Source organism: Rhea americana, unplaced genomic scaffold (genome assembly GCF_003343005.1).
Source record: "Rhea americana isolate MKP2758 unplaced genomic scaffold, rheAme1 scaffold_504, whole genome shotgun sequence".
NCBI lineage: Eukaryota > Metazoa > Chordata > Aves > Rheiformes > Rheidae > Rhea > Rhea americana.
Window position 1 is genome coordinate 33,416 of NW_028186651.1, and position 23,187 is coordinate 56,602.

The 23,187-nt window shown below is 50.4% G+C and overlaps 1 protein-coding gene across 1 annotated transcript in view; it reads right to left on the reverse strand.

Moving 5' to 3' along the window:
• Nucleotides 1-23,187, reverse strand: part of PRDM16 (PR/SET domain 16) — a 150,273-nt gene that overhangs the window by 14,279 nt on the left and 112,807 nt on the right. The window contains exons 4-10 of the mRNA XM_085317775.1: nucleotides 21,345-21,447; nucleotides 16,541-16,739; nucleotides 12,996-13,143; nucleotides 12,706-12,859; nucleotides 8,121-9,522; nucleotides 4,205-4,289; nucleotides 1,232-1,401 (exon numbers count right to left, since the gene is read on the reverse strand). Of these exons, the coding sequence (XP_085173901.1) occupies nucleotides 1,232-1,401; nucleotides 4,205-4,289; nucleotides 8,121-9,522; nucleotides 12,706-12,859; nucleotides 12,996-13,143; nucleotides 16,541-16,739; nucleotides 21,345-21,447 (2,261 nt within the window). The remainder of the gene's footprint in view (nucleotides 1-1,231; nucleotides 1,402-4,204; nucleotides 4,290-8,120; nucleotides 9,523-12,705; nucleotides 12,860-12,995; nucleotides 13,144-16,540; nucleotides 16,740-21,344; nucleotides 21,448-23,187) is intronic.

Below are 23,187 nucleotides of genomic sequence, written 5' to 3' on the forward strand. Positions count from 1 at the left end.
GCAATCCGTCTGCATCAGGGACACACGGTGACAGTCCGTTGTGCTGCAGCATCGGGAGAGGTTGGACAAGAGAAAAAAACCAAATGCCCATTACAAGAACATCTGGTGCAGGCCAAAAGTCTGACTSACTTAGTAGCTTATCTCGGAGGCCTAAGAAGTATAGAGGAACACAGCAAGAATGAAGTGGTGCACCCCCCTATATCTCCCAGTTTTCAGTAAAATGAAGCTTAAGATCCCCCTGAACCTAAAGAAGAATCTTTGCATTCAACATCCGTTGGCTGAGTTTCTTCCATCCGTTCCTCTAAGTGCTTTTTCAGTGCTCAMAAGCTTTTGACATCTATAACATCCTGCAGCAACGGGTTCCTTTGCTGATCTGCGTGCTTCGTGTGAAAACCCCTTCTGTTCGCGTTGGAGCTGTCAGTTAGTAACCTGGTTTGACGTCACCTCATTCCCGCATCAGGATGAACAGTGTTTAACCACTGCCTAGTCAGGAGACGTTTCTAGACTTCYTTGAAATTTCTAGTTAGTCGCTTATCATACAGAAACGACTTGATCATCCCTCCTACAATTTGCAGCATTTTCTTCTAGACAAATGCTGCAGCACCGCATTGCTCAGGATGTACTGCCAGGAGTCTGACCATCTGCTCAGAGTAAGGAAATGTATCAACAGGAAGCAAAGTAAGAGAAGGAACTCTGCTCCACAATAAACTTGAATTTGCAGGTAAAACGTGATAAGCAGACACAGTTTTGAATTCTCTGGGCGATATGGCCTGATAGGAGGTTTTACAGCTGCAGTGGATACACAAGTACCTCTGTGGGGACAGCTGTGTTTGAAACACTGGTTTACTGTAAGCCATTTTTTAAAGTACATTATCTTGCACGGTTGAGGCTGCAATGCGCTTGCGCTGAAAACCGAGGCCTTTGCTACCAAACACGAGACGTGGCTTGAAAAATTCAGTTTGCTTGAGAATCTCCAGATCTGCTCTCAAGGTTATTAAAAAATACAAAGAAAACAGAAGATGCCGGTTTTCCCCCAGACAAAACAAGCTATTTCCGAGCGAATTAGTCATCAGAATGCTCCGCTCTAGTTCTCCCGCTTCTTGTTTTTCTCCCCGCCCCTGCYGCCGCGATGTGAAGTCGCTCTACGGCACGCCTGCGTCTGGCGCAGCTGCCCCGGGTGCTGCTCCGCCAGCGCCGCCTCCCAGGCTCCCGAGGCCGAGCCGGCCCTTACCTGCAGGTGTAGCGCTCCTTGCCCTTGCGCAGGATGGGATCGGAGAGCGTAGGCGGCGGGGAGCGGAAGTTGAAAGGGTGATGTGGCAGGGGCTGCAGGGACGTGCCAGTGTCTGCCTTCATGGCTGCAAAGCTCTCCAGTTTCTCCGTCATCGTTTCTATGGCGGACATCTGCAGGGACAAGGGAAGACCTCATGCCGAGCCGCTCAGACTCCAACAGCCTTGCAGCGCAAGGAGGTTTGATCTTCCACGCGGCAGCCCTCACACTTAGCGCGCCCCGGGGGGAAACCGCGGGCAGACAGGCAGAGCAGCCCAGGGCGAAAGCCGGAGGGGTGCGCCGGGGCTCCCGGCAATTCCGGCCAAAATATTTGGAGCTGCAGTCGGGGGAGTCACGGGCTGGGGGACCACAAGCTACGGAGGTGAAACTGTTCAGCCGGCCCAGGGACCTGCCACCGAATAAAACCCACCACCGTGACGCAGCCACGGCCACGCTCTCACTGAAGTACCGAGATTAAATGCCRGCCAGCAAAGCAACCGACTTGCAGAGCAAACGCTTTCACTCGTTTACTTTCACTGGAGCAAACCAGGAAACGCAATCCRGGAGAGCGCCGCAGCTCGGAGGATGGCACCAACATCTTCCACACTCAATTTCACGCACGCTCGAGGGCACTTTCGAGACACCAAGCAGCAAYGGGGGATAAAGCACAGCAGCAAGCGCTGACACTGCCTCCCGGCCGTGGATGACCTCACCCGGAAAGCAGGGAGCAGCGGGAGCGGGCTGGAGGGCAGGCCGGGAGCCGGGGAGACCGCGAGCGAGCGGAAGGCGGTAGGAAGCCGTAGATCAGAACGGGATGCCCTGTCGTGCAGGAAGGGCAGACCTTTTGCACGTTTACACTTTATTAAACTGGGCTCGGGGTGGGGGAGGGGGGAGAAGAGCCAAGATATTGTTTAAAACGTACGACTAGAAAAAAAGTTGCCTTAATCACCGCGGAATACATGGTGGAAGGCTGACAACCATTCACAAGCTGTGAAAAAGCGGAGCAGTAAAACCCCTTTCCCGTTAACAGATCCACAGCGCCTTGGGTGGAGGCTCCCAGCCCGTGACATACAGTAAGTAGCGCTCAGCGCCAGCCACTGCAACGGTTCCTCGACCATTCGCGGCACAAGCTCTGCCCAGCTCCCGCCGCGCAACCACCSCGGAGGGCAAAGCGCTGCCGGGGCGCCGCGGCGCGTGGCGCCAGCCTTCGCCGAGCCCTGCCCTCCGGGCACGCAGGCGGGCACCGTCGCTGCCTTCACAGCCCGAGGCTTATTTTCAAATCCTGAACACCGGCCACAGCCTCTCCAGCGGTGAAAGGCACTTTGCTATTTAGGGAACAACTGCCTGGTTATAATAAAAAAGAAGGGGAGAAGAAAAGAAACTTCACCGGTGAGAAAAGGTTTTCCATTAAGCAATCAAAAAGTTACAGCATTTACTTATGTTGTCCAGAGATTCAGCAGAAAAAGGCAGCGTAAGGATAGCTCACACCRCAGCCGAGAAACCGCTGCCAACAACCGGCTCAGAAATAAACGTTGCACCAACCCCTGCGCAGCGCGGGGGTGCCTGCCGCACGCTCAGCCTTTACAGCCCCCCGGCTCGATCCCGCCCGGGGCCTCGGGGATCCTCGCCGCCGCCGGGGAAAACACCCCGAGCACTCGGGACGGCGGCCCGGCAAGCGCGGCTCGCGCAGCAGCGGCCGCCGCCGCCCGGCTCGGGCGCCCGGGACACCCGGCCGACCCCACAGCACAGCAGTTTAGCTCGGAGGGGCACGAATTTCGCCGGCTAGACGGAGCGATCCTTACGCAGCAGCCCGCCCCGCGGGAAAGGGGCTCGCGCGACCGCAGACCGCGGGCGACCGCGGGAGCCGCCAGCCCCTCCGCGGCCCGGCTTCGCGCCGCGCGCTCCTCCCGGCTCCCAGGCCCCTCGCAGGCAGAGCCCCCGCTACTCCCCCGCGCACAAACACCGGATGTTGCTGGCCAGCCCGTCGCCCTCGTCCGGCCAGCACGAAGGGAAAATCGGGGGAAGTTGTTAACGAAGCTCTYGGGCCGACGCAGAACAATGAAGGATCTAAGTTTAGCCGTGAAAGCCGCCAGGGCCCAGCTTTCACAAACCTGCAGGTTATTTATCTAAGGTGGGAAACGTTAGCGGCAGCGAACAACGCTCGCAAGGCCAAGGAGAGCGCAGGGGCGACCGGGAGCCCGGCCGGCCGCCTGCGCGCCCGGAGCAGCGGCTGCCGAGAGCCGGGCCGGCGGCGCCGCGGCTCCGCTGCGCCCGTCTCGGCCGCGCTCGCAGCTACGGCCGCACCGTGGCCCGACGTTCCCGGGCTAATTTCAGCTGGGAAAGCTGCCCAGCAGCGTTTCCCACTGCTCCGCGGCGGCTCAGACCTGACGGAGACGGAGAGGGAGCGAAAACCCCTGGGTCGTCGGAGGGCAGAGATGAGAGCAGCGGCGCGGAGGGGGGACGCACGAGCCCCGAGTCAAGCGACCCGGCACCTTCGGGAGTGGCGGAGTGGGACGCTGGATCGCCCCCGCCCGCACTTCCACGCGACGCAGAGGGCAAGGCGAGCGGGCCCAGAGCGCTGCTGCCGCCGGGGTGCTGCAGAGCCGTGCCCCGCTCCGCGCTGCAGGAACGACCGCACCAGCGGCTCCCGGCGAGGAAACCGTGCGAGCCCTCTGGAAGCGGGCTTGGACAGGTCGCACGAGCCGCCCAGCCCCGGCCCCTGCTTTTCTGCTAACACGAGAGAAAGCGTAAGGCAGAGCTACCGTTAGCCTCAAACCGGGGGGAAATCAGAAGTAGTTAAAAGCAACTGGCGGAAAATACTGGAGGATTCAGTCGGACCAGCAAAAGTCCGACGCAGGCGACCCGTTTGCGCCCTCTCCGCCTCAAATTTCTTGACATTCAACCAAACATTGCATTACAGCTTTACTCCTTTTTTACCTGGGGGTGAAAAAGCAGCGGGGAGGGTCGCAGGTACTTCTCCTTTAGGGCACCCACAGGATCTGTCACCTTCCGCTTCTCCACCCTGCTGGACAACAACACAGAGGGTTACATACCTTACAGGGCTGCACGCAGCCAAGGCGGCTCACAGGCAGCTCATCTGCGGAGGAGCTCGGGCAACGCGTACAGGGCTTTCCCCCGACCCCGCAAACGCCCCTCTCCCCCGCCTGGGCTCCACACGGGCGGCCCACGCATTACCCGCAAGAGGCACTGGAAACGGCGCGCGAACCGAGCCCCTCTCCTGGGCAGTGTTTCATTAGCCCCCGGACTGAACGACAGAGCACGTTTTGGTTTTCCTGCACGAGACCTGATGCCTCTGCTGCAGTGGTCTAGAAGTCACTGCTGTTGGGAACTGCTGGTACGAAAACCCTACACTTAGAGCAAAMGCCGCATTTTTGCTGCAGAAAAGAAGGAGCAGCTCTAGAGTTCGTAGCAGGCACCGCAAGGGAAACCTCTGTCTTCGAGAGTCTGTCATCTTACCGGTTAACACTGGGCCAGACTTTGCAGCCCCCATGCGTGCTGAAATCATTAGGTGTTTCACATTTATTTCCTCCCTGGCAGCTGAGATATAATTTGCATTGACTCTGCTTGGCAAGTCTACGTGGACAATAGTTTCAGAAGTTAGGAGCTGGTGGGAGGTTTCCAAAGCGGTTTAGGCACACGAGCTCTTCTAATGTCACTTAGCACTGTTCAAATATCCCACGCTTAAGCACCTTACTGTGGACAAATGATCCAAAATTCGGGCTCCTATTTTTGAAAATATTGGCTTGCTTTCACAAAATTTTGTATTTGCAGGAAAACTCAGGCTTGGAATCACTGAGAATGAGAAACTGAAATGTCTTCTTTGGGAAAAGGTGTTATCAAAACAACCCCAGTAAATGTGGCTGCCTCTCTGAATTACTGGAATAGAGTCTATCTATCTCAGCTAAACCGGTAGAAATCCAACAGTAAGGGTAATTTTAACTACATTAGTGCAGAGCAAATGAGAGCAAATTATTTTGCTGCATTTCAGCTGATTGGTGTGTGGATCAAATTACGAAAAGAGTTTAAAAGAAGAGTCATGCCGAGTGCTATTTAGCGAACTGTACTTAATCTGCATTTAATTTTTCTTAGCCAGAGGAGAAGAAAAGAACGGGATGTGAAATGTAGTCATAATTATTGTGCTTTGGAAGGTACGTGTTTTTAGGGGCATGTTTTTTCAAAAAGCAACAACCTGTAAAACTAAGTTTCTCCCCGATGCGAGGTAAAATAGCAAACTACACCYAATAACACCCCAGGCCAGGAGGCCTTATGCTCCGGGACGCGCCCGGATCAGCTGCGGTGCACAGGGAAGGGCTGCCGGACCTCGCAGCAGGCTGCTCGGGAGACCGCCCCGCCGGCAGCGGAAGGTAAAGCCGTCGGAGAAGTGCTCGCGCTTCGCAGAGCTCCATCGTYTCCCAGGGGCGAGCAATGAGAACCCAGTAAAGTACAAATTTCCTCGTCAGAGCTGAATTCCACAGCGCCTAAAGGATTAAGCCGATCTTTTCAGCCCAGTGCCTGAGAATGTCACCTTAACAAGGCTGAGCTAAAAACTGCACTGATTTCAGGCTGTCTGGCTGCATTAAATTGTATCACCAGGAGAAAATGTCAAGGATTTAAGTGGCCTTTGGGAGAAAAATGAAGGAGCCAAACGATGTAAGAGAGTCTGATAAAGAGAAGTTTAGAAACAAAATAKTTCCATATTTTTTAAGCTGGGACTTGGAAGCTCTGCTGTTTAGCTCATTACATCAGAAGTCCGATTTGCGAGCGACTCCACCACTGACTTTCTATTTTAACATATTACTAAAACTATATGCGTCCTATGGAATGCAGCAAGCGATGCCCTCATCCTTCACTTCCGTCTGTCTCCCAGACCTTTATGATTTCCCGAGGCTGCTATTTTAATCGGCAACTGCTTTTTCAACCCATGTTATTTTAACATTCCTGCCGAGAATGCCCAGAGGTGGTAGAATCCTAAGCTGACTCCAAGCTTTTGCCTTTCTGTCCCATTTATTTTTATTTTTTTGCAGAAGCAGTTTTTACAAAAATAAATACTGGCCTATTTACATCATTACGTATTTTTCCAGGAGACGATGATCACGATGGGTCGCAGACAGAATGTATTATATGCCCCGGGTTGTGAGGTAGCCATTTCCATCCCAGATGGCAAGCATGTAAGCGAGCAACACCATATCAAGCCTGAGAGTGCTGGCAAAGTGAGAGACGCTTTCTTAATAGCAAGCAATGAAGGCTCACTAATCCTCATCTCAGCTGACAGTTCTTTGGCCCAGTTAGACATTGACATCATTTTTTCCCACAGTTATCAACCACGCAGCAGTAGCAAGGCAGTGACACAGGTGCCATTCTGCTGGCCTGCTTTGCCACCCAGCAGCAAAGGCCACACCACTCGCTGCTGCGTGCAAACCTTTGAACGCTCAGCCGAACCGTCCCAGTGCCGACAGCATCGCTCTGTGCGAGCGACGAGTCTTTCCAGCGTTAAGAAAACACCAGCTTCTGCAGCACAGCCAGTACCTTTCCGACGGCCTGGATTACAGCTCRACGCAGTTGACCTGGTCTATATAACCCTGCAGCACGCTACTCGGGTTGAACTTAAGTAATGCAAAAACAAACCATTAACTTCCAGGAACCGACTGTTCAATCAGTGCAGAAGCTGGGAGCCCTCYGGGCTCCCTCTGGGCCAAACCTGCATACTGAAGCGGACGGTTATTAAGCAGTTCTTGTATCCTAAGAGAGAATTAATTGCCCTGTCAATGTCTAAACCACACTGGTTTGGGACATCACTTCTCCCTGGACTTTGCGGAAAACGAGCAAGCAGTGCTGGCTACGTGACAAGTCCACCTCCTCGGGAGCAGGAAGAGCASAAAGGCAGTGCCAGGCCGGGTAACACGCGACCTCAGGGGTGCCCTCATCTTAAAAYGATTTTCCTTCAGAAACAGCATTTATAAAAAGCTCTTCTTAAATAACAGAAGACTCAAACKTTCCCTAGGTTTTCTTCTGAGTTCATTCTTTCTGGAAGGTTAAGCGGTAGCTTGGTTAACCTCACCTGGTCTACTTTATGCGTGCCTTCTACGTTCAGCTCATTCTAGACGTGACACWCACGAATCAGGCCTTCCTCAAAACACGCCCATTCAAAGCGAAACTAGAAAACCCTTGATATCTTCTAAGAAAGCTAACTTTGCAAGAAATGCACGTGGGAAAGATCTGGATGAGATGCTACCACATGTTTACACAGCACTTGCTACTCTCAACTTAAAAAATCTTTCAATAGCAGAAGAGCACTTCCAGAACGGCACTTCTTAAAAACTGCATAAATCTAAGGAAAGAGGTCGGAAAGAAAGGGAAGGAGGGGGAATGGAAAAGGTGAAGCGGCTCACAAAAGGCCATCACACGAGTCAGTGGGCGAGCTGCATTTCTGGGCTCCCAGGGCTCCTACTCATTCCCAAGCCACGAGAGCAAGGGTCCTGCGGCATGTGAACCCTGCATTCTTATCGAATCAAACCCTCGGGAATTTCCCCAGCAGAAGTGCCATCTTAGCGTTGGCTCGTGGGAGAGTCCTTAAATAGGTCAAGCTTCTTCTTTATCAAAATAAGGATACGTTCTTTCTATATATTGATTACACTTACTCCTTCCAATTATTCAGCCCTTTCAATTCAGAGAGTTCAGCATGCTGCAGCAAAGGAGGGACAAGTACAGCCGCCTGCATCAGATTTTCACTGCCCTTTCTAAACAACCCATATCCCCATCCGCCTCAAGTTTTGCACGCCAGCTACCAAATCAGCTAGTCAGAGGAAATGATTAAGGCAGGGTATGTTAATACCTGTAAATGGGGTCCATGAAAAAGGGTGATGGCTTAGCATAATGCAGGGGTGGTTGCTGAGGCAGCTGAGACTGAGAAATCTTGGGTAGGACTTCACTTGCCATTAGTTTCCTTTCCCCATAGATGTGGTTTTTCCGTGGCTCTCTTCCTCCGTTCTGACTGGCTCGGATGCGGTTGCCGATGCTTAGATCCAGTGGCTGTTCTTCCCCTGAGGCTGGGGCTGGCAGGACCTTAGGTGGTGGCAAGATTGGCTTAATCTCTTTTGGCTTTGTGGTGAGATCGAAGGGCGACTCTGAGCTGGTGCTGCCTACTTTGTGGAGGTCCCTGGGTGACTTTGGTTCGGCCTTGACCAGCAAGTTGTGATTGAGGGTCCGCTCCGTAAACGGATAGAGGGAATGGGGAAAATTGGGGAGGAACTGAAACGGGAACATGGAATGATAGGGGAGCGAACCCATCTTCTTCTCTTGCATCCCCATAAAGCCAGGCCCAAAATACTTCTCTGCAATGGAGGCAATAGCTTTAATAGAGTCATTGGCTGCTCCTGTGGTAGGTAGCAAGTGCTCTTCTGGGGGAGGAAAGAAGGAGTGCTGAGAATAGAAGAGGGGGATCTCGCTGGGGTTGTTAGTGGAACTTGCAGAGACAGAACTGCTGACAAAATCCGGCTTGCTCTCCATCTGTTTGCTTTTCTCTTTCGTTTTGTCCCTGTCGCTGTCTGCATCGCTGTCCAGGTCAGAGCCGGTGCCAGTAGTGGTATCCAGATCTGTGCCTGTGGTTGTATTGACGTCCTCAAAGTCACTGCCATCCGACATGTCACTGTTCCTGGCTTTTAGCTTCTCCAGATAGGAGTTTTCCAGGCCGCTTTCACATTTCTCCTCTCCTGAAGTGGCCTGGTTGCTGTTGCTCACTGCAGAAATCAGAGGAAGTGCCGGGTTCCCAAGGGGGCTCGGAAGCTTTGCGTCTTGAGTGTGGTTGAGGGGACTTTTGAGCAGTTGCGTGGGCGGTAACAACGGAGGCCTGGGGTACAGGGAGGGCGGGAAAATCCCTGGGAATCCTGGAGCGAGGGCAGGAAACGCTGGAGGGGCGGGGGTGAATGGAAGACCCCCAGGGTGTGGACGGGACGGAAAATAATCATTAAATCCCAGGCTGGCRTGGTTGAGGTTGGCAGAGGGCTTGGATTTGTCCATCAYGGAGGTGGGCGTCAAGGGTAGGCCWGGGGCAAAAATCCCCCCTGGGTTGTAATGGTTCTTGCCCTCGCAGAAGCGCCGGTGCTTGTTGAGAGAAGAGGTAGTGCTGAACATCTGGCCACAGTCCTTGCACTTGATCTGAGTGCGACAGTCCGCGTGCATCCGCTTGTGACGGCAGAGGTTGGAGAACTGCGTGTAGGATTTGTGACAGACCTCACCTAAAGCATCAACAGAAACCAACAACAAAAGCAATATGAAATTAACAGGAAATTGTACGGGAGCAATTAAGAGCTTCACCGGTGCTTTTCTCCTCCCCACTCCCTTCACCCTGCCCTCTAAATCTCTCTTCCTAAAAGACGCAAAAAAAGAGGAGAAAAAGAAGCTATAGTTATTCGCTGGACTGGCTTCAAACCTCCTCTGCTGAGGACTCCCTGCACGACTTCAGGCAAATCATCCCGCACCTCCGCGCTTCAGGCCCCTGTGCAAAGCGAGGCTCGGGAGCCCACGCGGTCTGCGGTTTGCCAGCGCTTGGGAAAGGCTATCTCGCTCTTCAGATGTTTGTACAGGACTCGGCATCCCCGGGCTCCGAGCCCGGCCACGTTCAGAAAAGGGGAGCAGCAGGCCTGGGAATCCTGGACGAGATGCTGGAAGAGATGCGCGGGGGAGCAGGCTGGAAACCCCCAAGAGCAGCTGACAGTAAGTAACGGTTCATTTGGATCCCGGCCATTGCCAGGCTGGCATAGGTGGCATTCACAGAGGCTACCGTCCTAGAAATAACAACACATTTCCCTTTCAAATAAACCGTGCTCCTGGAGAATCTCTCAACATGCTGCTCTCTACAGTTTGACATAATGTGCTATTCCAGCTCAAACTATTTTTTCGAATTTTTAAATAATCTTGCATTTTAATGATAATATCTATTTATATTAGCTAGTCTGCTCTCCCTGTACTCTTGGCATGGCTGGAAGTACTGAAGGCTGAAGGGAGAAGAACTTTGCCTCATTTCATCAAATCTACCCTTTCTTTAATGCCATTAATAGCAAGTAACCACTCCATAGGGATATTCTATAAATACTTCACCAGCCAGGGCTCAGCTCAGCTGCAAGTGGGGTGAGATTTTGTATTCGTTAAATTAGTAAGACGCCCTAGTGATGTTTAGTTAATGCCCCATCAGCATTTTCTTTAATGACCTCTAAATACCAAGCTTTCAAAATGTTACTTGTTACGACTTTTTTCACCTACAGACTTCACAGGCATGGAAGGAGCAGAGCAAAGTAAGAAAAAAATCCCACCCAAACCTTTCCGTAAGTCAAAACGCTGTAACTTTTTATTATCTGATGCCTCTTTCAACATAGGAATAAACTCTACTTCTCAACAAATTAACACTTACACTTCTTTCACAGGCGAATTGCTGTTATCACCATTTTGTAAACGTGGAAACCGAGACAAAGAGAGGGAAAGCGGATTGTTCCGAGTTGGACAGCCACGCCGTGCCCAGGCAAGGAGCTGAACCCAAAGGCTCCAACAGCCAGCCCTGTGACTCGGTGACGAACTGCTCCTTCCTTCCCTCCGTCCTTCCTTCCTCCTGCCCTCCCTCCCTCCCAGCTTTTACTGATAGGTACATGCAAGCCCAACTTCCTTCATCTTTTTTTTCCCTATATCTTTAGGATTTACACCAGTACTTAGGTATCAAAAGACAGGCAAGAGSCTACTTTCCAGGCAGCTCTGGAAACCTGAGGGAGAAGCCCTTTCTACTRAATTCAAAGCGTAGTTTAGGAAAAATTTAACAAACTTGACACGCCAGTTCAGACGAACATGGCAAAATTTTGCAGTGGGTGAGTACTTTTTGCACTCGTCTACGCAAAGAGAGCATCTTCGGGGGTGTGGYAGTGACGGCGTGTGTCCAAGTGAACTTGCAGGTAGGCCTACGTAAGTATGAGTACTTCCATGTATACGGATATGGCTCCCTCTCAACTTACTAATAATTTCCGAAGAAATGTCATGTTTGGGCAGATTTATCTAGACGGTGTTTGTACATTTTTCTTACCAGAGCAAAATTACCCCGTCCTAATTTTAACTATGTCTCCCTTACCGTGTGCCGGGGATGTTCTGTTCTGCAGATAGAAAGATACAGCTTTGGGTTTTTTTTTTTTTTGGAAACCAGGTATAATAATAATAAAAAAAAAAGGAAAAAAAAAACTTTTTTCACTGAATAGGGAAGAAAAACTTCCAGAGCATCAGCCTGCCTGACGGCTCCCCTAAAACTGCTAATAGATTCCATATTAACACATGTGAGTCCACTCGATACGTACGGACTAGGCAGAATCAGTCTCAAGCTGTTTTACACGCTGATTTAGACTGACAACTCCCTAATTCTTATGAGGTGAGAGCGAGRAGATTATGAGAAGAAATCACTCATTTCACTGCAGCAGTACTACGAGATTCAAATGATCTCTTTAGCGCGCCCGTCATCAAATGAAAGGTTGCATCAAAGTGAGCAATAAGAGTATTTTTTCTTCCTCCGCTGACACCCATCTGATTATCTCAGCGCACGTTAATGAAAAGAGTCTCCGAGGATACTCCGACAGGCTGTTCCCATTATACCAYGGACAAACGGGGTTCAGTGGCTTCCCTGACATAACAGCAAAGCCTGGAATCAAACACAGATCCTGTGCTGTGCTTTAACTACGCTTCCGAAGAGTGTCGGGAGGAGTCCCTGAAGTTCCTCTAGCTTTGCGGTGGCACAATCCACTTTTCCGCACAGTTACCAAAACCCCATAGGCGCTGTCTCAATTAAAAAAAGACACAAGCCGGAAAAYAAGAAGAAACGAGAAGAAGGGCTCTCAAGGGGAAACGCTCATCTGGAAATATGCCACTGAGGAGAGCGCTAAGGACACAGTTAACCTGCTATTTGGCTTCCAAGTATTATCCAGATGAAACCGAGTAGTAAATAAAGAGGGGAAAAAACTCTTTTTTTAAAAAAACCTTCTTCCAGTCTTTCTGACTATTCAAAATTCTCTATGGCTCCATGACTTGCGGCACCCCTGAAAAACATTTCGATCAGGCTGTGTCAGCTATTTATTTATGTCACCAACATGAACATTCAAAAATTATTACGGGGAAAAAAAAAGAAGAGAGAAAGAAAAGATACGGGAAAATGGCATCGCTAGGACTGCTGAGAGACTCGGCTTTTAACTTGTCAAGGAAGTCAAAAACTGCCATGAATGTTTACTGAAAAAACAGGGAGCATGCAAAAAAAAAAACCTGCGGAATTTCATCTTGTGCTCTGACCTATAAAATTACGGCGGCTGCTCACAGAGGGACAGCCAGTACCGGGGGCCCCGCAGGATACGTGCAATTATAGCAAAAGCCAGAACCCGGTGATGGCCGTGACAACTTACATATGAAAGGTTTGACAGTACTGTGAATGTGCTTGTGCTGTTTGAGGCCAGACGAGGTGGCAAAGGTTTTGCCGCAGTCCGGGCAGGCGTGGGCTCGCGCGCCGACGTGCTGGGAGCGGATGTGCCGCTGGAGGTTGCTGGGGTCGGTGAACACCTGGAAGAGAAAACGCCTTGAGGGAGGGCAGCCACGGCGGCCGGCAGAGGAGAGGGCTTGGGGCAAGCTCGACCGCCAGCCCTGCCCCGGCCACCCGCCCGCCCCGGCCCCGCGCTCCCCGCCACCGCCACGGTACCTTCACACAGTTTTCGCATTCAAACCGTTTCCCGCTGTCATGAGACATCTGGTGACGGATCAGGTTGGACTTCCAGTTGAACGCCTTGGGACACTGGTCGCACTTGTACTCCCTTTCCTCCGTGTGGATCACCATGTGCTGCTCCAAGCTAGGACGGAAAGACGCGCTGAGCGCCCGCGGCACAGGCAGCCCAAGGACGCGGCGCCCGGCGGGGCGCTTCGCGCTTCCTCCCGCTAGAAACCCCGACGCCTTAGAACCGCAGAACCACTGGGGTTGGAAGGGGCCTCTGGAGATCGCCCAGCCCAGCCTCCCCGCTCAGCAGGGTCACCTAGAGCACGCAAGACGGGGTTGCGTCCAGGCGGGCCTTGCGTCTCTCCAGAGAAGGAGACTCCGCAACCTTCTACAAGGCGCAGTCAGAACAGGAGGTGAAAGCAGGCCAGCGCTGCAGGTCCCTCAAGGGACGAAGGGGCACGCTGGGACCAACACCGGGCATCCAAACGCCGGGCATCCTTCGGGACTCGACCCGGCAACCCCAGCTCCTGCCGGGCGGCGGCGGAGCGGCGGAGCGGGGCTGCGGGCTCCGCGGGCGCCGGGCAGGCTGCTCCGCTCCCGGGCCGCGGCCGCTGCGGGAGAGCGGCCGTACGGAGCGGAGCCTGGGAACGACGCTCCTCGAACAGTCCAGCCCCGAGAGAAAAGGCCGTCGGCAGACAGACCTCCGCCGCCTGCGCTGCAGCTTAACGGGCGCTACAGACGGCTTTTTAACATATATAAATAAATATATTCCTTTCATGCATATATGCGCGAAAACACGCTCCTGTTAACTGTGATTTATGAGTTTATTTAGAGCAAAAATGGACAAACTAATAAACTGTTTAGAGGCAAGGACCTACTGGGATTAGCCAAACATTTATTTATTTAGTCAGCTGCTAAATGCTCGGTCTCAGTTCCCCAGAGGCACTCTTGATTTGATCTGTATTAACTTCTGAAAAATTGTAGGACCATCTAGGTATGCTGACTGGATTTATTTGCATGTTTGAGTGGGTTGCTCAGCGCACAAAATGCCAGAGATTGAGGGAGGAGGGGTACTTTGGAAATCCTCTCTTTAAGTACCCTAAATTCGCCAAGGAGCAGGATGCTGACAGTGCTACCGCTGACTCTTTCTTATGTCAAAAAAATTACTTTGTATAATTTGCTTAAAAAACAAAAATTGCAGTCAACGGAGCAAAGAGCAGCCGAGCGGCTGAGGCCAGGGCGAGGGCCCGCTGCTCCCTGCCAGGAGCGCCCGCGGCGGGGACACGCCGGGAGGCACGGTCAAGCCTCCGGCTGAACCGGCTCTTTCTCACCACGCTTTTCCCAAGAAATCGAGGGAAACCAGCACATTCACCCAGGCACATCATCTGAACGCCTACAGTTAGCTTCACCAGCAGACTCTGACCTTCTTGCCCACACTGATGAGTCACTATATTTAATAATAATCACCAAAAATATAAATATGATCATTGGCCTAAATACAATAATTATCACTAAAGGGCAAAAGGGATTCAAAATCTTTAAGCTTCTCTTAAGCCCTGCAAAGTGGAAATAGTGCCATCCTAAGCCCTCAAGGGGGGCCAGCAACCACACAAACGTTACGAGGGGCAGAATATAAACGAACAGAAATGTCACGAGGGTAGTTCTGAAATTCACGGGAAGGGCACAGAACGCTGGAAGCTGAAGAGGAGACTCTTTCTGCCATAGCTAGAGAGAGAAAAAGAACTGGAATTTCTACTAAAATTGCAAATTTTTAAAACTCTCGAACGAGGTTCTCTCAGGTAGAAAAATTTAAGAAACTGCAGTCTTCTAGAAGCTAATGAAAAGGTTTAGCTCAGCTGGGTAGTGTGTGGTGCTGCTAATGCCAAGGTCACGGGATCAGTCCCCRTATGGGCTACGCTGAGGGCTGGACTAGATGATCTCCAGAGGTCCCTTCCAACCYTACCATYCTATGATTTTATCTCAAGTGAAAAGCAAGTAACATGGAAACAAAAGGTGAGGAATAAAGACAGCGAACTGCACAACCAGAAAGCTCGCGCAGGCATCACTGGGACACGCCGCCCATTCCTGAATCTTTCAATGCCCACCACACAGCCCAAAGCCAGGCTCGCTTTCAGTGCAGATAAAGCGGTGGAATGCCTTTCACATTTCACTCTCCGCTATGGGCTTTTTTTTTAAAAAAAAAATGCTTCACTCATTCACCTAAATAAAAGATCTGAGAGCAATAATACAATTAAATTCAAAATGACTACATTGGCCAACATCTGCTTATTGAATTTTGAATAGAAATGAACAAGCCTTATATTGGCATAAAGCTCAAAGTTTTGCTCTATTTGTGTACTACACAACAGTATTGCTAGTTCTCACAATTTTATAACAAATCTTGCTTTGCGTCATGTTTGTCTGTTTAAGAAGTTAACGCATGGGATCAAACGATGGTGTGTGAACTTCAGCTTCTGGTAAAAAGATAAAAGATCTAGTCTTCCTGTTGTGGAAAAACCTTGAAAATACAGCCCAAATGTTAAAGATGCAGGATGCAAATAAACAGAATCCTAAAAYGCTTTTTTTTAAAAAAAAAGAAGGAAAAAAGCTCTCATCTTTTAAAGCTGGCTCCTGACATTTAAGCATTTGAGTCTCACAGCGCAAATGACTCAGAAATCTCCACTTAAAAGCTGCACTGGAGCGCTATCACTCTCCACTTGAAAGATGACCAATTAACATTTCATGGGACAATTAAATTTTTCTTTAAGAAAAAGTTTAATTCACATTTGGAATTGCCTCACAATAACTGAATAATTATTGAAAAGAAAAACATGAGACAGACAGTATCCTATTTCCCTTTTTAGATTTTTCATGATTCCATTATAAAAACGCTTGGTGAACACGAAATATTTTGATGAATATTTTCATTTAAAAATGTTATTGTAATATTTTTAGCAGAATTTTTAAAATTGCTTCCGTAAGAGCAAATAGGAAGTCACGACTATGTTAGTCTCTAGTATAACAACGTCTGTTTATTACCTATTGATCTCAAATGGCCAAGAATTACATAACCCCCCCCAAACTTGATGCAAATTTTGACAAAATGCAACGCTGCTGTTTTCCCCCCAGAACTAGGCCACCTGGGAGCTCCAAACTTACTAATCCTACCAATTGGCTCTGTCACAGCCCTGAAAAGGGGGGAATTTCAGAAAACAAAGCACTTAAATGTTTTCACAACTTTGACGTTGCAAAAATCGTCGCCACACACACTGGATGATTCTCCTGGTGGGTGCTGAGAAGACGGACGGTACCATCCCAGTCTGTGAAACCGGAGAGAGGCAAGAAGCAGCCAAACAGCTACCGACCGCGAAGGGGACCCCGGCTGMAGGGGACCCCAAGACGGGAGAGGTCTCCTTGGCAGCGGTCCGGACCTGCCCAGCTCCCCTCGCGCCCGCGCTTGCCACGAGCAGCAAGGCCGGGCGCAGGTGAGGAACCGAGGCCGGCTGGAGGAGCAGCCGGCGGTTCTCCGTTACCTGTATTTATTGGGGAACATCCTCTCACAGTCTTTGCACTCATAGACCTGTCCATCTCCAAGAGCCTCCTGCTTGATCTCCTCGTTCAGCGTCTCATAGAGCGAGCCCACAGAGCTGCAGGCGTACTTCTTGTGCCGCCGCAGGTCGAGCTTGGACGGGAAGAGCTCGTCGCAGTCCTCGCAGCGAAACGTGTGCTCTTCTAAAACGGACAGAGAGGATGAGTTTGACTGCTGGATCAGGAAGCTCATGCAGTTCTGATTATTTTCTCAATGCTGTGCTTGTAAAGAAAAGGTAATATGCTGATGAGGATCTTAAAAGGAAAAAAAAAAGAAAGAAAAGAAAAAGCAGCAATTTTGCAAGTGACAGGATAGAGAAACCAAGCCTCCAGGGCAGGCTGAAACAGTGAAATGGTTTCACTTTGAGCACCAAACTAAGATCGCCGGCTCTCCTGGCGAGGCCCGGCAGCAGGCAAGCAGCCCGGCGCGCAGCAGCCCGCCTGTTCGCGCAGACCCTGCTCCGGCTCTGCTGAGACCTCGAAACCCACAAGACGCAGCTTCAGCAGCTACCCGAGAGYGCCTGGAGGGCGTGCATCGGTTCCCGTGCTCGCTTGCAGCAAAGTCATCTGCAAAAATACAAACGAGCTTTTCCCAGATGGGCTGCCAGGAAGACAAGGAACAAACCCGGCCCGTATAAAGACAGATGTGGGAAGAGCAACTCTCCGCAGCGCAAACCTAGGGAATCTCCTTTCCGAGAAGATTCCCCTCTCCGTTGTCCTCTGAAGCCGCCGTGCAGAAGCACAGCGCGCCATCGGACAGGAGGAGTTCAAAACCAGAGTACCGTGGAAGCAGGAACAGGGAGCCAAAGCCTTTGTTGTTGTGTGTTTTTTTTAAAAAAAAGATCTAATGCACATAATAAATTATTGTAGTCAAGGTCAAACAAATTAAAAAGAGGGCAGCTATTATTAAGTTTACAAGGCAGCATCCTGACCACGGTGCCAAGTCAAACAATCAGCTCAGAGCTGTAAATTTTCCAGGGGAACAGCTCCTGCGCGGGAGCGGGGAGCGGCGAGGGCTCGCAGCCGCCGCCGCCGCCTTCCCCTTCCCCTTCCCCTGGCCGGGCAGGCAGCCGGGCTGCCCTTCCCCTACGCTCTCCCCTCGCGCGCCACGCGCTTTGCTCCCTCGCCCCGATAGCTTCGCTTGCGAACCGAAGCCTGGGGTGAAACGGATCTGTTCGGGGGGAAGTGTAGTCGGGGCCTGGCAAGCGAAGCAGGCAGGCTCGCTTCTCGCGGACGGACGGACGGACGGACGGAGCTGCTCGCCCCGGGCTCCGATCAAGCGGCCAGACAGCCCGGCTGATGCGTGCGCGCTTTTCGTTTCTGCGTTTGCACGCCGTTTGGGCCGCACAGGTTTTGTGGACCGAGACCCCGTGCTTCAGTTAACCGAATAAAGGGGTCTATTTTGTACGGGCTCCTGCTTCAGCAACAAGGTTCCTTTTCTGTTATCAAATGCAACAGCTTTCTCACGGGCAGGAACGAGGGGCCGTAGGAAAAGAAATGCCTTTTCTTCAGAACGTTTGGATTTGGAAGCAGAAAGTGTTATTGAAAAGCACATTTAAAGGACTGACAAAAATATGGYGAAAAAAGCCTCGCAGTCACCTGTTAGAGATGTTTCCACCGGCTTCCAGTACTATTTTGATCCTGAGACAGGTTAAACAGAGGAAGAAACGGCTGCCGAGCAGAGCACCTGACTACCCCTTATCAATACCTAAGCTCCTGCTGCCGGCTGAATTTCAGGGCGTTAGAGATCAGGCTGCCGGCTGAACACTGCTGCAGGCCAAGGAACCGGCCGCGGGCGAAGGGCCAGCCCAGCGCCCTGCCCAAAGCAATCTTAAGCAAGCAGGAAGCTCAGAACCGAGCTACGAGCTCCTGACGCCTGCTGTGCACCTTTCCACGAGACACCTCRTTTGTGGAATTCAGCTTCGTTAAAGTTCCTTTCCTTTCTTTCAGCAAAAACACTAAAAATACTGCCCTTCAAAAAAGGTTACTCCTTCAGTTTCTTGCAGGGAGGAGGGGATGAAAAGAAAAGAAAAACCCACTAACAAAAAAAATTGCTGCCTGTTCTCTATGTCTTGTTTGTCAAATCTATGGTTATACGTGTCTATCTTAAGTTCCATCAGTAACACTCAGGACAAAGCAAGAATGTAGCTGAAAAATAAATCAGTGCCTAATAGCTTTCAGAGAAACCAAGGGGAACACAATTATGTGGCATCTACATGCTAATCTACCAGACTCGAATCTCAAAGGAGTTCAAGAGCCCTACTCAAAATTCCTGCAGTGATAAGGGGTCTGCTGTGTTTGGCTGGGGTTTGGATAAAAGATTTTTATGATAATTATCTTTGTGTGGAACAATTTTGCATTCTCTTTCTTGTTAATTCAGAATCGAAACAGGCGTGCGAGGCAGCAGGAAGATAGCTTTACTGCAAGTAAAAAGTATTGGGAAGTCAAATATTTAGTGCTGGCCTATTGTAATCCAAACGCAGTTAGGTGGCAAAGCCACTAGACATAACCAGGAAGATGCAGGTACGTGTTATAAAACGACAAAGGTGGGGTATCGCAGGTAACAAGGAGTGCTTTCGGCTTGTTCCAAAAAAAGCCAACTACAAGCAGAAAGGCAAAGCCGTGTTAAGTTTGCTTTCTGATTTCTCCCTGGTATTGAAAAAGATACGTGTTATTCCCATCATTGTGAACACAGAMATTATTCATGCCTGTGTGCTGATCCCAAGAAAACTACTAAGTTTTTCGAGAGAACACCAGAAAAATAACTCCGAACCTGACATCTCAGTGAAGCAGCAGCTCTTGCACTGCTTGTTCATTTGTTCAACACATGGACTTTCAGCAAAAGAGCTTCCAGTAGCACCAGTCCTCAAATTATCCGTTTTTAGACAAAGATTTTAGAGGAAGTGCAAAAGTATATTTCGTATCTATTATCTTAGAGTTTCACTGCAAATCTGAATCTGCAAACTGTATTTGTGTACACGCAAAAGAAAATAAATGTATTTATTTTACACTTACATTAGGATGCTGAGGTGAAGTAACTTAATTCTCAGCAATTAATTATGTAAAGCAATATTTGCAACAAATACGTAAAAAAGAATGGATAAAAGAGAATATAGTTATAGAAGCCAGTCATCAAGTAACAATGAGAAAACTGAAACAAGCTCTATGCTCAGTGAATGAGCAGAAAAAAGACATAAATGGTATAGCTCAACAACCTCTTCATTTCAGATAATTCAAGTACCTTTTACATTGGTCTCTAACTTGCAGTGTCACCAAATGTCAAGGAAACTCAGAACCACATAAACTACAGTGGAACCTCGCAGGTCCGGGCTGACCTTCATTTGAGGATCACGCCATACTTCACATTAGGTTAAATCTGCGCAGTGTTCTGGAGACAAAGGTTTTGTATTCATTTCAGGAAAAGCTTGGGACTTGCAAATCACCATTTAAAAATAAGAACTTGTATAACATTTCGTGACTTTTGATATGCCTGTGTTGTTGCCTTGTTTTTTATTTTAACATTTTGGGGAATGGGGTAGCAAGTCCGTCCAAACTCCTTTCCCCTACACAGGGCACTTGCATCGACAAGCYCAGTCACTTGGAGAGGAAGAGGTGGGATGCCAAACTTTAGCCAGGGAGTCAGACGAAGGCGAAGAAAAGGACTCTAACAAACACAAAAACTACCCCAGGGACATTTCGAGATTGCCAAGCTGGTGCAGGTCATGAGTCCTCCCACCCTGCTCTCCTACTGCTAGCAAGAGCCTACTGCTCTYCTACTCCTGTGCTTTTTACTTTTCATTAAAAACTATTTTACAGCCATTTTTATGCACCATAAAAAGGAGAGAGGACTCAAGTTCCTCTCTTTTTCCACCTGTATCTGCGTGTCCTTCAATTTCCCCCAGCAGAGTTTTGGGGTAACAAGAGAACCCCCAAACCTCYGCACATAGCTCCTTGCCCTAGCTCACTAGAAAACACTGCTCAGCTCAGAGAGCAAAACAGTCTTTAGGTGCTCCACGTGATCACCGAACTTCAGTAACYGCAGCGTATTTAGAGGCAAATGCTTATGCTAATACACGAACAAGAGAATAACACTGCTTCAGCTTGCTCTGCACACAGCACGCACGAAGCGAACTTCTCCCTCGACGAGGCCGCTTGAGCACGCACCTCGGCCTGGCGCACCAACTTGCTGCAAGGCACAGCAGTCTCTGCAGCGATAAAAACGTGAGCTTTCTTTTGTAATCATTCTTCTAGCCGGCACTCACAGTTTCCGTGCTTCACGCACGTCTATCTTCTCACAGCAACAATTCTAGCGATGGCTCTTCCATCCCCTGCCCTGGTCTCCCCCTTCTCCAGGCAACCTTAAAGCGCTGAAGAGCAGCAGTTTGAAAGCCCTGGCATATTTTAGCATCTTTCTACYGCACCCAAAGAAACAGGGCGACCCRAGGGATTTAAAAGGTGCCTCCAATCTTATGTAAAACCACAACATTCCTCAAAAAAAAAAAAAGAAAGCGTTAAACGAATCTGTTGCACACCTTGAGATTAATAAAAACTTGCTTGATGCCATTGACTAGGAGAGCTACGCTCGCCAGTGAAAAGCAGTAGATATAAGCGTAAAAGCTCACAACTTTTCAAAGCAGTCACTCAAGAGGACAGGGACTGTCCCCGGCCGGCACTAGCTCAGGTCGTCGCGCGTCCCTGGTTTGCAGGCGAGGGGCGCAGAAGGTCCTGCCTAGCAGGACGAGGCCTTACCTTCCATGCTGGGCGCCATGTTCCCAAGGGAATAGCCACCTTCCTTCATGTACGCCAAGAGCTCTTCTCCCGGCTCAATCTCCTTAATAACTTTATAATAGATCTGGGAATCAGAAACAAAAATTGAGAGACATGTTAAATATGCACAGACTTGCATTTTATGCTCTTTCCCAATCACTCAAATTATTCCAACTAAGAGGGGAGGCTGTCACTTSATTTGTGAGATAATTGCTCCTGAGAGCTCTTTTTTTCTGCCTTTCTTTATACTGCATGCGTGTCACAGTTTCACGCAGTCTGAAGAATAGAGCAGTATTTACAGTAACAGCCTCCTCCACCCAAATTGCCCCAAAGCTTCCCCGTATTTTGCCTACCTCCCAGAAGCTAGACTAAGGGTAGGATTACACTGATGGAACTGGCACATTTAAATCTCTGCTTTTCTAGGTCACAACTGGCCTAGTGATTAGAGAGCTGAATTAGCCCATCTTCACAGAATAGATTTCGCTCATCTAGGACCCGAGGACCAGACTCCTAAAGAGGATGTCTGAATGAGTCTGCATCAGCAGTTTATCCTCATTCAAATTTACTGTCTCACAAAACCTGTATGTTCTCAAGTTTAATGAGTAAGCTACTACTCACCTAACATAGCTTTGCTATTAACCCGGAGAACAAACCCAGAAATGGAAACAGACTTCACGCAAATGCAAAGAACCACAAAACAGCCATATGCCCCATTCAATTTTCCACTGAAAGCATGTGGAACAGGGTTTAAATGGTATCTAGGCTTTATTCAGGTTTTGTGCACCACCATGAATTCTCCCACTCCAAGAATGCGTTTCTTAGAAGAAGAAATTACGAGGAGAAAGAGATCCACTTGATCTAAGGTGCAACAGATTGCAATGGTGCAAGGCACCAGCACACCAGCATCTGTGTTCGTAGCTCTGCTTACTGTACGTACACGGAGCGCACGCTCAYGTCTGCCGTTCAACATCCGAACAAGTAAAAGGCACGAACGCGCCCAGCCCGAACGGCTACGCGTGAGCGCGCGGCAGCGGCGAGGTCCGGGGGGAGGAGAGGGGGCTACTGCTGGGGGCGCATCGGCACGAGCCGGCGGCGCGCTTGGAGGCCGTTTGTGCGGTTCATACCCGGACCCGCAGCCGCATGCTGCCGGTGGGTATCAGAGAACACAGCTCCTAGGGCAGTTCTGGGTGCAAAGAGAGAGAGCGCTCAACAGCTAGAGCTGGGAGGCCACTTCATGGAAAACAGCAGCAAGGGAAAGCTCCAGAGAGAGCGGCAGCAGCGGGAGGCCTGCAGCAGGACGCGCGCCCGCGAGCCCGACCAGCAGGACGCTGGCGCTGCAGCAACTGCAAGAGAGCCGGGGCCTCGCCGGCGAGCTTCCAGCCTTTCAGAGCGTGCCGGGCCTGCCCTCTTCGAACGACGTTACCGTGAGAATTCAAAAGATGTTAGTTTTTTAACCTCTCCTGCAGATCAGTCGCAAGGTTTTATCAGCACTCCTTTTAATGGCGATGAGTAAAACTCCTTTCTGGGAACCAACCACAATTTACCGAGAGCTATCGGCTGAATTAGCTACAGCTCAGTTCCTGCCGGCCTGCTGCTCACAGGGAAGGAGCACACAAGCTGAGGGCGACTGTCCTCGCAGCGTGCCCTGTCCGCGCCGGAGCCGGAGCTGGAGCCGCGGGGGCTGCGCTGCGCCGGAGCCAGAGCCGGGACCGGTCCCGGTCCCGCTCCTGAGCTGCGGGGGCTGCGCCACGCCGGAGCCGGAGCCTGAGCCGCTCCCGAGCCGCGGGGGCTGCACCGCGCCAGAGCCGGGGCCGGTCCCGGTCCC